Source organism: Argopecten irradians, chromosome 9, assembly GCF_041381155.1.
Source record: "Argopecten irradians isolate NY chromosome 9, Ai_NY, whole genome shotgun sequence".
NCBI lineage: Eukaryota > Metazoa > Mollusca > Bivalvia > Pectinida > Pectinidae > Argopecten > Argopecten irradians.
This window is the reverse complement of record NC_091142.1, coordinates 32,559,315-32,576,903: the sequence shown is the minus strand read 5'-3', so window position 1 is coordinate 32,576,903 and position 17,589 is coordinate 32,559,315. Positions and strand designations below refer to the sequence as shown.

Below are 17,589 nucleotides of genomic sequence, written 5' to 3'. Positions count from 1 at the left end.
AATTGGTACTGAGCGACCTCTATCAGAATTTATTAACCACCCTTCTGATGCCCATCTTTTCTAGCTTAAATTTTTAGATAACGTAAAATGGATTTAAAATTAACTAACTTTTCCAAAATTTTAAAGATGCTCCACCACCAACAGACCATAAACGATACTCATCATTTGAACTACAATTGGTGTTTAATTGTGTACATATATATGTCTATTTAACACAAAAAATAATATAAATAATTTATTTGCCTTTGGTGCATGAGCAATTAGCACTTCATTCCATATAAGACATAGTGCCACAGAATGTGTTCGGGATGCAGTTAATCATTTTTAGTATTTTTATCTTGAAAACAATTAGAAGCTCAAACTTTTCAATGGTGGTAATGGTGTAAATAAAGTAACTTTTGTAACTGAAGAAAAGTACTAAATGGCCTGCTCCTGTATTTGATTGACAAAAAATACTGTTTGTCAGCGATGGAGTATCTTTAAAGTTTGACCAAAAAATTAACAAATAAAATAATTATAATTCAACCCCAAAAATACTTATTACCATAATTGTAAAAGTACAGCAAGGCTTATACAAGTTTGGTTTAGATTGTACATGTACCATAATTGATAATTACATCATAAAGGGCCATAACTCTATTAAAAATACCATAAATTAAACTTGTCATAAAACTAAATTTTAAATTACTGACGTTGAATATTTAATAGGAAAATGTTAGGCATTATAATCCAGATTCAGAGTGTGTTTATCAGTACACTACATTAATGTACAGTACATGCATATATTCTCTACTTACATAAAGATCACGTCAGAAAGTCGTACATGCATTGTTAATTACAGAGGAAGTACACCTGATTCATAGTTTGTTTACATCAGAATATAAATATTTATTGCAAAAACCTTTATTCATAACATGATTTCCTCCCATTTAGATTCATGATGAAATGATACTACAAGCCTTTTGTCTGAATTAAAATGAATACAGCAAAACACATCTTAAACAAACTCATGGATGAACTTAGAATTGTTTTTCATTCACCCAAAAGTGTTTCATTGTCTTGTACAGTGTATTATGTTATTATTAAGACATTGTAACTCACAAAACTATTCCTTTTATTTGTGTCATCACATTTAAAACTTTAGACATGCAGGCTAATTATAACTGAAATCAGTTAAAAATAAAGGTTTTAGCGGATTACATGCTTCGTATATAGAAGTAGATACTTATCACATATACATGTACTATCGCCATACTTATATTAGTGACATCAGTCACACTTAGAACACAACAGGATTCACAATGAATAACATTGCTGATTTCTTTATAAACACAATTATCAAACCTTGCATTCTTTGATGGTCTGAGTTGTAAAAAAAAAAAAAAAAAGGGGGGGGGGCAATCTCAAAGAAATCCAATAGCAATGATTTTATAACTGGGTCTTTATTTCTCACTAATATAGGTATGCGACAGTATAGATCTGATAAACAGTGGTCAGAGCTAAGCAAGAGCTGCATACATGTATGTACAGTCATATAAATTGTGTTGTATGAATATTTACGATCAGCATGCAGAGAGAATACACATATGTACAAATATGGAGTAAATAGACTAAACATATCTAAGTCAAATACAGAGAAAAGTCATCCATAGTATACATAATAAATCAATCAAAATTAACAGCATCCATTGTAAATTAGATAAATTAAAAGTACGTTAATATATAAAGACAATTACAGATGAATACCATAAGAACAAAAGTTGTCTCCCTTCTCACAATTTATGACAAGGAATTGACAATTATTTTGGAAATTAAGGAAATCATTACACTATTAGTTACATAAAATAGCACAGACATCTTTTTAGTGTGAGTGAGATTTGGTGGGATATTAAAGCAAGATATATTATCTTTATTAGATATAAGTTAATATCAGATGTAAAAATTCAACAAACTCTCATCATTCCAGGAACAAGTTTATAAACAAGTTGGATTGGTAAGAATTTTAGTGTATCAGGTGTTAAAATACATGGTCATTTTCATTTATACAGTTTGACTGGTTGGACCTAGTCATTTGTGACAAACACCTCATAGGCTCCTATCAAAATCTGCTGGTCCTTCAGGATTTATACATTAAAAGATAATTATTACAAGCAGTCCAACAAGGCCAACTGTATAAATGATAATGATCACCATGGCATACAAATGATTTCAAACTTCACTCAATTTACATGTACCTGAACATCTAATTAACAAAACCTTTAGATCTTCCACATGCTAATTAACACTATCCTTGTATGCATGATGAGCAATTTTTTAAACCCTTACAGTTTTACAATTGTTATCTTTTTTTACCAGAAAGTCTTTGCTTGTAGACAACCTCTCCCTTAAAAACATCTTTGGTATAGGTACAAATTGAGTGAGATCTGGCATCAGGATTTATAGAAATATTACAATGGATAGGCAGGGTTAATATAATGAGTCCTAGATTGGGATAATGGAGGAGGATAATATACAGAGAGCATTGACAGCTTATATCTTATCACATCCAAGGTCATCAAACACAGTCTTTCATTTAATAAATTTCATTTATTTTATTTAGTATTTTTGTTAAAAGCTATCACAATTCCCAAAATCTTAAACAGTATTACATTTTTTAGTAGAAAGGTATTCTCAAACTTCATACTTTATAGCAAAAAACATTATTTGTCATTTTGATTTTATTTTACATGAATCACAGTATTTTAATTTGTCAGTAATTTTCCAAAGGGAGATAACTTACCGGATTGATAAACTAGAGCATCTTTAAATGTGTTTTCGAAATCTTCAGTCCTGATTGTTTCTGTGTCGCTGGCCTTCAGGTTGTCTAGGTAACCACCTTCAATTAAAAAAAAGTTTACATAACAATCTAAAAATAGTTGGGTTTTTCATATAAATATCACAATGTGTTTATATTCTGTCTATTACAGAGTTATCTCCCTGGTGTGACGGTATCGTTAGAGTTCATTATTTTTGTGAGTAAAACCAACATTGATTTCTCTGAAACATATCATGTTATGATCTATGACATGAAGTCACAAATCATTACCTTCATTCAAGGGCAGATAACTCTGTAATATGCCAAGGATGAATACAACTTAGCTTACGAATGTATATAAGTCTGAATAATCCCCTCCAAAAAATAGAGTTGAAACCTTGTTTTTTTTACATTCAGAGACCTTATTTCTGCAATCACATCCCAGAACTTATTATTTTATAATCACTTCCAGTAAAGTTAATTGATAAAGATATTGATGTTCAAGCATAGTTTGCCTTCAGACATTCTAGTCTGGAGTGAAATAGCCAGTATACTGGTATACAAGTACACTAGGGACCATCATTATTGATTTTCACAGCTAATTAAGTACAAAATCTTACAAGGAAATCTTCAATCATGTATAAATAATATTACAACAGTAGAGGATTTATAATCCACTGTAGGAGTATAGCATTATAAGCTGCCAAAACAATAACACTGGCTCCAGTTTCATCAACATACTAAAAAATAATTCCTTAACCTAAAATTCTTCCTAGGAAACCATTACAGAAGTTAATGAAAAAATCTGTTTATTACTTCCGTGTGTTTAAGTTTAGGATGTTGATGAAACTGAGCCATGAGAAGGTTCTGTGTTTCCCATGAATGATACCAGGTAAATAATAAGCTCTCAAATACAACACGTTACAGTGATTAAACAAGGAATGGTGTGTAGATGTGGTGATAGAGAGTCATACAGAAGCAAAACACAGACTTTAACACAGGGGTAGAAAACTTCCCAGTTCAGAACAACAAAGCGATTTTTGTATAGCTTTCCCAAGATCTGAAGTTGTTCTATACTTCCTTACAATAAAAGGAAGGTTAAAATCACACCTTAAACTGAATCTCGGTTCAAGGAGAAAGTCTCCATCTTAGGTATTCCTAGCTCTGTCCTATTTTCTGAACTTTTTGTACATTTCCGATTATCAGCGTCCCTCCCTCCGATAAGCACCCTTCCCCTCTCCTGGAGGAGTTGAAGTTATATAAGCCCCCCTCCCATTCCATGGATTTATCATTGTTTTATAACTGTGTGATGCTTATAACATCATCATTGTATTCCATATTACATGAACTTGCTAGTCTTTCACATGTGAAAGATGCTCAAAAAAAATGTTTTATAAATTATAGTAATTTTGACCCCTCCCTCGGGGGAAATTTAAGACCTCAGGACAATGAAAGTCATAATTTTTGTGAAGGACCTTAAGACCCGTCTATCTATGAAGAGGATTTGATTCTGCCACATCTGTGAGTGGAGAAGAAGATTTTTGAAATTATAGTCAATTTTACCCATTTTGGCCCCTCCCACACATCCCTAGGGGGATGGGGGTCATATAATTCACAATTTTGATTGGCTTTATGTCTTAGAAGGGTTGTGCAAAATTCTACTGAATTTGCTTCAGTAGTTTTGGAAAAGAAGTCAAAGATGTAATTGTTTACAAACAAATGACAGACCATTCCAGACGACGGACGACAATGGACAAATGGGGCTTATTGGAATAGGTCACTTGAGACTTCAATCAGATGACCTTAACATCTTAAAAACATCAAAGTATATTCTCAATGCACTCAAGGATTTATAAGTGATATATATTCAAAGCCTGCAAGAAAATCAGATTCCTGTGGGAAATTCCACTGATGTTATTTTCCTTTTCCACAACTTACATGAATTTTATGAAAATGGCAACACAAGTAAATTATATATAATATAAAAATATAGAAAAGCTTTCATATTGATAGGAAAACAACAAATTTTTGTACTTTGTGAATTCTTCATACACTCTAGTTCTTTGTTCAGTTTGATAAGATCACAGACTAAAAACATCTGATGTATATAATGATATAATGTTAAAATGACCAGTGTAGTCTGTATAGTCCACTATTAAACACAGTCAGTCTCTATTGTTTATAATGATATAACGTTAAAATGACCAGTGTAGTCTCTATAGTCCACTGTTAAACACATTCAGTCTCTCTATTGTTTATAATGATATACAAGTTAAAATGACCAGTGTAGTCTATGTAGTCCACTATTAAACACATTCAATCTCTATAGTTTATAATGATATAATGTTAAAATGACCAGTGTAGTCTATATAGTCCATTGTTAAACACATTCAGTCTCTATTGTTTATAATGATATAAAGTTAAAATGACCAGTGTAGTCTATATAGTCCACTGTTAAACACATTCAGTCTCTATTGTTTATAATGATATAATGTTAAAATGACCAGTGTAGTCTATATAGTCCACTGTTAAACACATTCAGTCTCTATTGTTTATAATGATATAATGTTAAAATGACCAGTGTAGTCTGTATAGTCCACTGTTAAACACATTCAGTCTCTATTGTTTATAATGATATAATGTTAAAATGACCAGTGTAGTCTGTATAGTCCACTGTTAAACACATTCAGTCTCTATTGTTTATAATGATATAAAGTTAAAATGACCAGTGTAGTCTATATAGTCCACTGTTAAACACATTCAGTCTCTATTGTTTATAATGATATAATGTTAAAATGACCAGTGTAGTCTATATAGTCCACTGTTAAACACATTCAGTCTCTATTGTTTATAATGATATAATGTTAAAATGACCAGTGTAGTCTATATAGTCCACTGTTAAACACATTCAGTCTCTATTGTTTATAATGATATAATGTTAAAATGACCAGTGTAGTCTATATAGTCCACTGTTAAAACACATTCAGTCTCTATTGTTTATAATGATATAATGTTAAAATGACCAGTGTAGTCTATATAGTCCACTGTTAAACACATTCAGTCTCTATTGTTTATAATGATATAATGTTAAAATGACCAGTGTAGTCTGTATAGTCCACTGTTAAACACATTCAGTCTCTTATTGTTTATAATGATATAATGTTAAAATGACCAGTGTAGTCTATATAGTCCACTGTTAAACACATTCAGTCTCTATTGTTTATAATGATATAATGTTAAAATGACCAGTGTAGTCTGTATAGTCCACTGTTAAACACATTCAGTCTCTATTGTTTATAATGATATAATGTTAAAATGACCAGTGTAGTCTGTATAGTCCACTGTTAAACACATTCAGTCTCTATTGTTTATAATGATATAATGTTAAAATGACCAGTGTAGTCTATATAGTCTGATGTTAAACACATTCAATCTCTATTGTTTATAATGATATAACGTTAAAATGACCAGTGTAGTCTATATAGTCCACTGTTAAACACATTCAGTCTCTATTGTTTATAATGATATAAAGTTAAAATGACCAGTGTAGTCTATATAGTCCACTGTTAAACACATTCAGTCTCTATTGTTTATAATGATATAATGTTAAAATGACCAGTGTAGTCTGTATAGTCCACTGTTAAACACATTCAGTCTCTATTGTTTATAATGATATAATGTTAAAATGACCAGTGTAGTCTATATAGTCCACTATTAAACACATTCAGTCTCTATTGTTTATAATGATATAAAGTTAAAATGACCAGTGTAGTCTATATAGTCCACTATTAAACACATTCAGTCTCTATTGTTTATAATGATATAATGTTAAAATGACCAGTGTAGTCTATATAGTCCACTGTTAAACACATTCAGTCTCTATTGTTTATAATGATATAATGTTAAAATGACCAGTGTAGTCTATATAGTCCACTGTTAAACACATTCAGTCTCTATTGTTTATAATGATATAATGTTAAAATGACCAGTGTAGTCTATATAGTCCACTGTTAAACACATTCAGTCTCTATTGTTTATAATGATATAATGTTAAAATGACCAGTGTAGTCTATATAGTCCACTGTTAAACACATTCAGTCTCTATTGTTTATAATGATATAATGTTAAAATGACCAGTGTAGTCCTATATAGTCCAGTGTTAAACACATTCAGTCTCTATTGTTTATAATGATATAATGTTAAAATGACCAGTGTAGTCTATATAGTCCACTGTTAAACACATTCAGTCTCTATTGTTTATAATGATATAATGTTAAAATGACCAGTGTAGTCTATATAGTCCACTGTTAAACACATTCAGTCTCTATTGTTTATAATGATATAAAGTTAAAATGACCAGTGTAGTCTATATAGTCCACTGTTAAACACATTCAGTCTCTATTGTTTATAATGATATAAAGTTAAAATGACCAGTGTAGTCTATATAGTCCACTGTTAAACACATTCAGTCTCTATTGTTTATAATGATATAATGTTAAAATGACCAGTGTAGTCTATATAGTCCACTGTTAAAACACATTCAGTCTCTATTGTTTATAATGATATAATGTTAAAATGACCAGTGTAGTCTATATAGTCCACTGTTAAACACATTCAGTCTCTATTGTTTATAATGATATAATGTTAAAATGACCAGTGTAGTCTATATAGTCCACTGTTAAACACATTCAGTCTCTATTGTTTATAATGATATAATGTTAAAATGACCAGTGTAGTCTATATAGTCCACTGTTAAACACATTCAGTCTCTATTGTTTATAATGATATAATGTTAAAATGACCAGTGTAGTCTATATAGTCCACTGTTAAACACATTCAGTCTCTATTGTTTATAATGATATAAAGTTAAAATGACCAGTGTAGTCTATATAGTCCACTGTTAAAACACATTCAGTCTCTATTGTTTATAATGATATAATGTTAAAATGACCAGTGTAGTCTGTATAGTCCACTGTTAAACACATTCAGTCTCTATTGTTTATAATGATATAATGTTAAAATGACCAGTGTAGTCTATATAGTCCACTGTTAAACACATTCAGTCTCTATTGTTTATAATGATATAATGTTAAAATGACCAGTGTAGTCTGTATAGTCCACTGTTAAACACATTCAGTCTCTATTGTTTATAATGATATAATGTTAAAAATGACCAGTGTAGTCTATATAGTCCACTGTTAAAACACATTCAATCTCTATTGTTTATAATGATATAAAGTTAAAATGACCAGTGTAGTCTGTATATAGTCCACTGTTAAACACATTCAGTCTCTATTGTTTATAATGATATAATTTAAAAATGACCAGTGGTAGTCTATATAGTCCACTGTTAAACACATTCAGTCTCTATTGTTTATAATGATATAATGTTAAAATGACCAGTGTAGTCTGTATAGTCCACTGTTAAACACATTCATCTCTATTGTTTATAATGATATAAAGTTAAAATGACCAGTGTAGTCTATATAGTCCACTGTTAAACACATTCAGTCTCTATTGTTTATAATGATATAATGTTAAAATGACCAGTGTAGTCTGTATAGTCCACTGTTAAACACATTCAGTCTCTATTGTTTATAATGATATAATGTTAAAATGACCAGTGTAGTCTATATAGTCCACTTTAAACACTTCAGTCTTATTGTATTAGATAGTAAAATGACATTCAGTCTCTATTGTTTATAATGATATAATGTTAAAATGACCAGTGTAGTCTGTATAGTCCACTGTTAAACACATTCAGTCTCTATTGTTTATAATGATATAATGTTAAAATGACCAGTGTAGTCTATATAGTCCACTGTTAAACACATTCAGTCTCTATTGTTTATAATGATATAAAGTTAAAATGACCAGTGTAGTCTGTATAGTCCACTGTTAAACACATTCAGTCTCTATTGTTTATAATGATAATCAAGTTAAAATGACCAGTGTAGTCTATATAGTCCACTGTTAAACACATTCAGTCTCTATTGTTTATAATGATATAAAGTTAAAATGACCAGTGTAGTCTGTATAGTCCACTGTTAAACACATTCAGTCTCTATTGTTTATAATGATATAATGTTAAAATGACCAGTGTAGTCTATATAGTCCACTGTTAAACACATTCAGTCTCTATTGTTTATAATGATATAATGTTAAAATGACCAGTGTAGTCTGTATAGTCCACTGTTAAACACATTCAGTCTCTATTGTTTATAATGATATCAAGTTAAAATGACCAGTGTAGTCTGTATAGTCCACTGTTAAACACATTCAGTCTCTATTGTTTATAATGATATAATGTTAAAATGACCAGTGTAGTCTGTATAGTCCACTGTTAAACACATTCAGTCTCTATTGTTTATAATGATATAATGTTAAAATGACCAGTGTAGTCTGTATAGTCCACTGTTAAACACATTCAGTCTCTATTGTTTATAATGATATAATGTTAAAATGACCAGTGTAGTCTATATAGTCCACTGTTAAACACATTCAGTCTCTATTGTTTATAATGATATAATGTAAAAATGACCAGTGTAGTCTATATAGTCCACTGTTAAACACATTCAGTCTCTATTGTTTATAATGATATAAAGTTAAAATGACCAGTGTAGTCTATATAGTCTGATGTTAAACACATTCAATCTCTTTTGTTTATAATGATATCAAGTTAAAACGTCTGATGTTAATCCTATAATCCACTTTTATACCGTTCAGTCTCTATTATCCTCTGGATAATCCTCGTAGAATAATCTGTGATTAAGATTTGTCAAAAAGTCATTGAATACCACCAGTGGTCATTCTCAATTTATAGCACATGACCAATGGTCAATCTCACAGTCATTGATCATTCGAATATCCCAGCCATTCTACATATCTTAACCATCACCTTATGTAACTATGTGAAAATATTTTATTTCACTCAGTTTTTTAATAAGTTTATTTCGAGAGCAGCAACTCTAAACCAGAATTAAACTCTATTTTAAATTTGCACAGAATGGTCCAACCAAATTTTGTTACAAAATTTTATTTTCAGATAATCTCCCTCCACGTTTTTAAAAGAATTGTCCGATAAAAAAGCCAAACAGGTGGAGTGTGATATTTTTATAATAATAGCTCAATACATTTTCCTAAAGAAAGAATATCTAGTTTTTAATGGCAGTGTGCCATTCATTTATATCACAAGATGGAGTTGTCCAGCTCAATTTTGATACAAGGTTTATTCTCACGATCATGAAACAATATTGGAAATGTTTAGACATAGCCAATCAGAAATGGCATTTCTTTTTGTCTTAACTAAATTTGAACTTTTAAAAATGTTTCATGATCTTAAAGTCTGGTATTTTACTGTGTCTCATTATTTCCAAAGCACCAAATGCTTTCGTGTAGCCCCGATACCATGCCTGACCAGTAACATACTCCATAGTACAACCACACATATACTGACCTTTACGGCTCGCTGTCACAATACAAATACACACATATTCAACAGTTAATTAAATGTGAAATTTAAGGAATCATAATGGATCGGGAAAGTAGGCAGAGAGTTATCATTTATAAAGGTTTGCCTTAAAGCACTAAGTCAATACTTATTTAAATGTCCCACCAATGAGTCTATAATAGGGACTGTTGTAGCTCTAGCCATCTTTTCCTTAACATTCCTTAATTTAGGTAAATTCCTTCAAATAATTTTCCTTGTAAGAAAGCATGACAGAATTTACGAAAAAAAATTTTGGGTGAAGAACCTTCTTTCAATTTAGTAAAGACTTGCTTGAACCATTTAGATTTAAAAGAATTTTTTTCTGAAGTTAAAAAATATTGTTTAAACTGGACCATGGAGAGTTTACACATTAGTCCACTTATTACATTAATTCTATTATTTGTTTTTTTATGATTACACATTATAAACACTTGTATGTAGCATACATATTTATTAATTCCAGTTCATTCCAAACGAATATGCTGTTTATTTGCCTATTTTCATCTGAAAAATCACCTAAAGTAAATAAGGGTACTGAAAACACAGAAATTTATGGGAGGAGTAATTTTCGTAAAAGGCTTAATTTTCTACAGTACATTAAGTTTTGTGAATATAATAAAATATATTACAGAAAGCTTAAAGATATACGCATTGCGAAAATAACACTGCTATGAAGTGTTTACTCTTGCAAATTTAAAGCATTCACGAAAATATCCATACTTACAGTATTCCTCTGAACATTGATACCATGATATATCTCACTATCACAGTGCTCTTACAACAGCATTGATACTCTTCACAAAGTTTACCTAACTATGTCAGAAGTAATAGAATGTATCCACCTGCACGACACTCACCTTTCTTTTTTCGTAGAATGGCCTTGAACTTGGCATCTACTTGCTGTGCAGTTACGGAGTCAAGGTCGCTTGGGGCTCCTGTCTTTTTACCATCGTCTGTGAAATGTTCACATGTAGCCATGTTAGTTATCCAATCATAAACACAAATACAGAATTATCTGATGAATTTGATTCTCACATCCTACAAATCAACCTGGAATATAAACCTCTCCTTGGACAAACTTCACTACAAAGATGAATGGAATGATGAACTCTTGTGAACCTCTGAGACAAAATATTAAAATAAGTCCGAGTAATAGACTCTGATAGACTGTTGTTCCAGTAAAGTTGTTGTACCAACACCTCTAAATAACCGATATTGATACATCATATTGGCTGATTGAGGTGGTATACACTATATAAATAAGATCTCAGTATTAACAATAGAACTTCACAGATCATCCAATCTCTGTAATCCGGTCAAGTTTATAAACAGTCCAAAAAGAAATAAAACTTAGTGCCAAGTTTTAAAGGTCACACAAGGTAAAACAGCTCCACACAACCGTGTCACGGCACTATCACAAATCGGGATGCACAGAATCAGGTTTTTTCTTTATATCTTCCGTCAGCTTTCACAAATCCATTAAAAGTTTTACAAATTTACACATGATATACGCAAACACATATTTTCAATTTGTACACAAATCAATAGTACATGTATTAAATTCCTTGTGTATAAGTATATCCAAATATTCAGAATAACATTGACTGTAGCCTATAGCCAAGACCCACAAATCCACTCTGCAGAGATTTTAAATGTAGATTTATACATGGCTTGGTGAGTTGTATGTGGCTTGCTTTTAGTCTGTGAAATATCTATTTGTAAATGAACAAACAGCAGTACACTACAACAGCTATAGAAGTGAGAGTAAGGTTTATAGATTATATAAGTACGGATTAGAGATGTAATACCTTCTCTATACCCAATACACAAATCTATCAGTCAAATATCTTATAACATGTCATATCAACAGAGGTGTATAGGGGTTCTGTAAAGAATTTATCTTAGAGGATGTAAAATATTCCCTGATCATTCAAACAAAACTTTATATCAAGATATCAACAGAGATGTACAGCACTTCTATAAAAATATTATCTTAGAGGATGTGAAATATTCCCTGATCAGTCAAATAAAACTCTATATAAATATACCTACAGGGGTGTATTCAAAATCTCTCTCTGAGGAAGCTGTCCTTGATCAGATACCAAACACTCGATTTTTACCAAATACCAGACTTGTGGGTATATACTGTAATACTGTATACCTGGTTAAATTTCATAGGTGTAAAATTTCACGATTTACTGTTTGGAACATATTTGCAGGGGATTATTTTCGCAACTTCGTAACTGTAATTCATAATGACAGGCTATGATAGTTAAACCACGATTTAGATATATTTCATGAGGTATTGATTTTCGTACATTTGAATGGATCTGCAAATTTATCCAAATTAAAGCCCCGTGAATATCAACAACTATTCAGTAACAAAGTAATCCAAATATTAAAGAGTAAAAATACTGTACAGACATTTGATACCAAGTATTCTTTCCCTATAGTCAGAAATAGTTAAAAAAAATATTTGTTCAAAAGTCAAATTTTGAATTAAAACATGTGATTATAGAAGAAACCTTGAAAACAATTTCTTTATCATTTGGTATGAATACTTTAACATCTTATTAAAAGCCAGGGTCAATTAAGGATATGCCAGGTTTAGGGGTGGAGGGGCGCTAGAGAAAAGCTTGGGCAACCGTAAGTCAGTTCCACATGGGATTTGAACTCTGTGTAGGGATTATGGTAATATGTCGGTGTATCTGAACCACTCGGCCATCACACCTTTTTACTAATTAGTATGGTAATTTGATGCCAGTTTCTGTTTATTTCTATTGATATAATAAATGTACAATGGGGCAAGAGTGGTAATCCTAACAACTAGAGGCTTTAGGAAACTATAACTGACCACAGATTCTACTTGGAATACAAGGAAAACAACCAAGATTTGACTTGAATCATTGTAAATGTATCAAATGTCAAATTTTAGATTTGATACTGAAAACATGTGTATAGCATCAAAGTTAAGATACATGATAACAGGTGAGAGTGGTCTACAGAACAGTATCTTAGTAAGCAGTGAGGAGATAGACCGGGTATGTGGGCTATTTGTGTGTCAATACTAGACATGTGAACAGTGTATCTCTACAGGTAAATTAACCCCGCCGTTCTATAGATTTCTGATAACATATCATGTCAAATCTGGTAAACTGATTCCTAATATTGGTCAAGTTTGGATCAATCGTAAACAAGTTTGGGGAACCAGCAATTCAGCTCTTACACTTAACTTTAATAGTAATATGGCCCAAATTAAATTAAATATTTTCTTTTTATTATCATTGAGCTTATTTATGCTGGGCATAATACCATTGCTGGATCACTTCCTTATATATCCTTACCATAAAGAGACATAACTCTACCCTGGAACCTCTCATTCTCTAAGGATGCTGATTCTAACCATTTATGCTCCATGCAACCAAATGTTCTGCTGATACCACGCCTCAACATCAGTTTTAAGTCCAAAAAAGTCTTAAGTTTAGACTTGGCCAATTAAGATGACGTTACAAAAAGTTAAGTCATTTTTGATAGGCTAATTCTAAACTTATGTCTAAGATTTATTCCTGATCCTGGAGCCAGCTGTTCTATAATGGATCAGAAGTCTAGGATCATCAGTGCAAGTTCTATATACAATCTATACAGACTTTTGGCCTTCAGTATAAGTTCTATGAGAAGTCAGATTTTTTACCGTCACTATAATGATCTGTGGTAACTGCTCCGACATCACTATATATTTCCACCGTTCCATTGATGCGAGGGAGGTCTCCTCCCTCGGACAGGTTGTCATGGATACTAGCTGTCCCGAGGCCTGTGTCTGTACCGTCTTTACTGGACACACTCTTGTGAGAGCCACCTGTAATATAAGCATATAAATATCACATCTCACATCAATGTAACAGGGATGTGATTGATGCAATCAGCAAAGGGAGGAAAGCCGTCAACTAATGAGAAGAACTTCCTCACCCGTGTTAAAAAATGTCTTTTTTAGATGTGTCAGATCACATTATTTGTTTCTCATTGATATTATCCAATCAGAGGAAATCCTTTGAAAAGAGGAAGAATCACATCCCTGATGTAAATATTCTTGTTTTAATTTTATCCTTATACCTGTGTACAATACACAAAAGACAATTTTCATAACCCATTAGCATTAAGGATTATTGGAAGCAGATCTTCAGCACAAAGAATGTTGTTAACTTGGAGTTTTTTTTTAACTGTTTGATGACAAAACCCTTTTTACTTTATACAATACTTTTAATAACTTCAAAGTTCAGAAGATCAAACTGCATTGATATCTACAACAAAGTTATAGAAATTAAAACAAAATGTCAAGAGAAGAAGTCAATCATAGCAATAGTCCAAAATCCCAGAGAAACACCCTCCCCTCCTTCTTTACCTTCTTCCTCCCTAACTATCCCAAAGCCCCCTAATTATAACCCATCTCCACCCCTTCACCCTTCTTCTCTCCCAACCCTCTCAAACCTCCCTGATACTGACCTGATCGAGAACCATCAGAACTTTTGGACCTTGCCCCAGGCTTCCGCAGCACTGTACTCCCTGTGGTTGAGCTCTTCAACACAAAAAAGTTTTTTTTTATAAAATTGATTCTTTTCAAGTGACATTCTAATATTCTATATGTTTCGCTATTTGTTAAGGGGCTAATCTTGTCCTACCTCAACTCAGTCTTCAATTTTCATTTTGATACTGAATACATGTGTACTTGTCTAAACCGTGTGCCATCAGGACCAGCATATTTAGCCAAAATGACCAGGTTTCTGGATTATGCACGTTATAAATTATGAAGGAAAATTTCAATTGATATGAACCACACAGGTGTACACAGACAAGGTTTGATTTGGGCGAGTTACACTGTATAAATATTTACAGTAAAATACAGATAAGTAAAGGAAATGTATTATAATGCAACAATTCATCCACTATATTAAATTCAAGAGCATTCGAAACAGGTTCTACCAGAGAAATCTTACCGACTGAGATCTACCAAGGGAGGACAACTCTGCATCGATCTTGTCCAGAATGACATTAACGGGGTCGAATGTGTGACCATTCAGTGTTTTTGCCATGATGATAGCTTTCTGCTTCTCCTTGGTTACATCATCATTCTCAGCCTCAGAAATCCCTACAAACAGAAATAAATCTTGTTTATATAGCCTTAACTTCTCAGCCTCAGAAATCCTTACAAACAGAATAAATCTAGTTTATATCGCCTTAACCTCTCAGCCTCAGAAATCCCTACAAACAGAATAAATCTAGTTTATATAGCCTTACTTTACCTATCAGCCTCAGAAATCCCTACAAACAGAAATAAATCTAGTTTATATAGCCTTACTTTACCTATCAGCCTCAGAAATCCCTACAAACACAATAAATCTAGTTTATATAACCTCAACCCCTCAGCCTCAGAAATCACTACAAACAGAATAAATCTAGTTTATATAGCCTTAACCTCTCAGCCTCAGAAATCCCTACAAACAGAATAAATCTAGTTTATATAACCTCAACCTCTCAGTCTCAGAAATCCCTACAAACAGAATAAATCTAGTTTATATAGCCTTAACCTCTCAGCCTCAGAAATCCCTACAAACAGAATAAATCTAGTTTATATAGCCTTAACCTCTCAGTCTCAGAAATCCCTACAAACAGAATAAATCTAGTTTATATAGCCTTAACCTCTCAGCCTCAGAAATCCCTACAAACAGAATAAATCTAGTTTATATAGCCTTAACCTCTCAGCCTCAGAAATCCCTACAAACAGAATAAATCTAGTTTATATAGCCTTAACCTCTCAGCCTCAGAAATCCCTACAAACAGAATAAATCTAGTTTATATAGCCTTAACCTCTCAGCCTCAGAAATCACTACAAACAGAATAAATCTAGTTTATATAGCCTTAACCTCTCAGCCTCAGAAATCCCTACAAACAGAATAAATCTAGTTTATATAGCCTTAACCTCTCAGCCTCAGAAATCCCTACAAACAGAATAAATCTAGTTTATATAGCCTTAACCTCTCAGCCTCAGAAATCCCTACAAACAGAATAAATCTAGTTTATATAGCCTTAACCTCTCAGCCTCAGAAATCCCTACAAACAGAATAAATCTAGTTTATATAGCCTTAACCTCTCAGCCTCAGAAATCCCTACAAACAGAATAAATCTAGTTTATATAGCCTTAACCTCTCAGCCTCAGAAATCCCTACAAACAGAATAAATCTAGTTTATATAAGCCTTAACCTCTCAGCCTCAGAAATCCCTACAAACAGAATAAATCTAGTTTATGCTTAACTACGCCTCATCAAACAATAAATCTAGTTATTACCCTCACCCAAATCACCTACAAACAGAATAAACTAGTTTATAAACCTCAACCTCTCAGTCTCAGAAATCCCTACAAACAGAATAAATCTAGTTTATATATAGCCTTAACCTCTCAGCCTCAGAAATCCCTACAAACAGAATAAATCTAGTTTATATAGCCTTAACCTCTCAGCCTCAGAAATCCCTACAAACAGAATAAATCTAGTTTATATAGCCTTAACCTCTCAGTCTCAGAAATCCCTACAAACACAATAAATCTAGTTTATATAGCCTTAACCTCTCAGCCTCAGAAATCCTTACAAACAGAATAAATCTAGTTTATATAGCCTTAACCTCTCAGCCTCAGAAATCCCTACAAACAGAATAAATCTAGTTTATATAGCCTTAACCTCTCAGTCTCAGAAATCCCTACAAACACAATAAATCAATATAGTTTATATAGCCTTAACCTCTCAGCCTCAGAAATCCCTACAAACAGAATAAATCTAGTTTATATAAACTCAACCTCTCAGTCTCAGAAATCCCTACAAACACAATAAATCTAGTTTTATATAGCCTTAACCTCTCAGCCTCAGAAATCCCTACAAACAGAATAAATCTAGTTTATATAGCCTTAAGCCTATCAGCCTCAGAAATCCCTACAAACACAATAAATCTAGTTTATATAACCTCAACCCCTCAGCCTCAGAAATCCCTACAAACAGAATAAATCTAGTTTATATAACCTCAACCTCTCAGTCTCAGAAATCCCTACAAACAGAATAAATCTAGTTTATAAAGCCTTAACCTCTCAGCCTCAGAAATCCCTACAAACAGAATAAATCTAGTTTATATAGCCTTAACCTCTCAGCCTCAGAAATCCCTACAAACAGAATAAATCTAGTTTATATAGCCTTAACCTCTCAGTCTCAGAAATCCCTACAAACAGAATAAATCTAGTTTATATAGCCTTAACCTCTCAGCCTCA

The 17,589-nt window shown here is 32.1% G+C and overlaps 1 protein-coding gene across 6 annotated transcripts in view; it reads right to left on the bottom strand.

Annotated features, from left to right (window-relative positions):
- The window catches only part of LOC138332096 (golgin subfamily A member 6-like protein 26), a 115,243-nt gene that overhangs the window by 62,153 nt on the left and 35,501 nt on the right, over positions 1-17,589 (bottom strand). For 4 of the 6 annotated variants that reach the window (XM_069280048.1, XM_069280049.1, XM_069280052.1 and 1 more), the window contains 6 exons: positions 15,275-15,426; positions 14,784-14,856; positions 13,975-14,139; positions 11,141-11,236; positions 10,251-10,262; positions 2,780-2,875 (listed from right to left, as the gene is read on the bottom strand). In XM_069280048.1, coding sequence (XP_069136149.1) covers positions 2,780-2,875; positions 10,251-10,262; positions 11,141-11,236; positions 13,975-14,139; positions 14,784-14,856; positions 15,275-15,426 — 594 coding nt within the window. The remainder of the gene's footprint in view (positions 1-2,779; positions 2,876-10,250; positions 10,263-11,140; positions 11,237-13,974; positions 14,140-14,783; positions 14,857-15,274; positions 15,427-17,589) is intronic. The other 2 variants (XM_069280050.1, XM_069280053.1) reach the window with 1 other exon arrangement.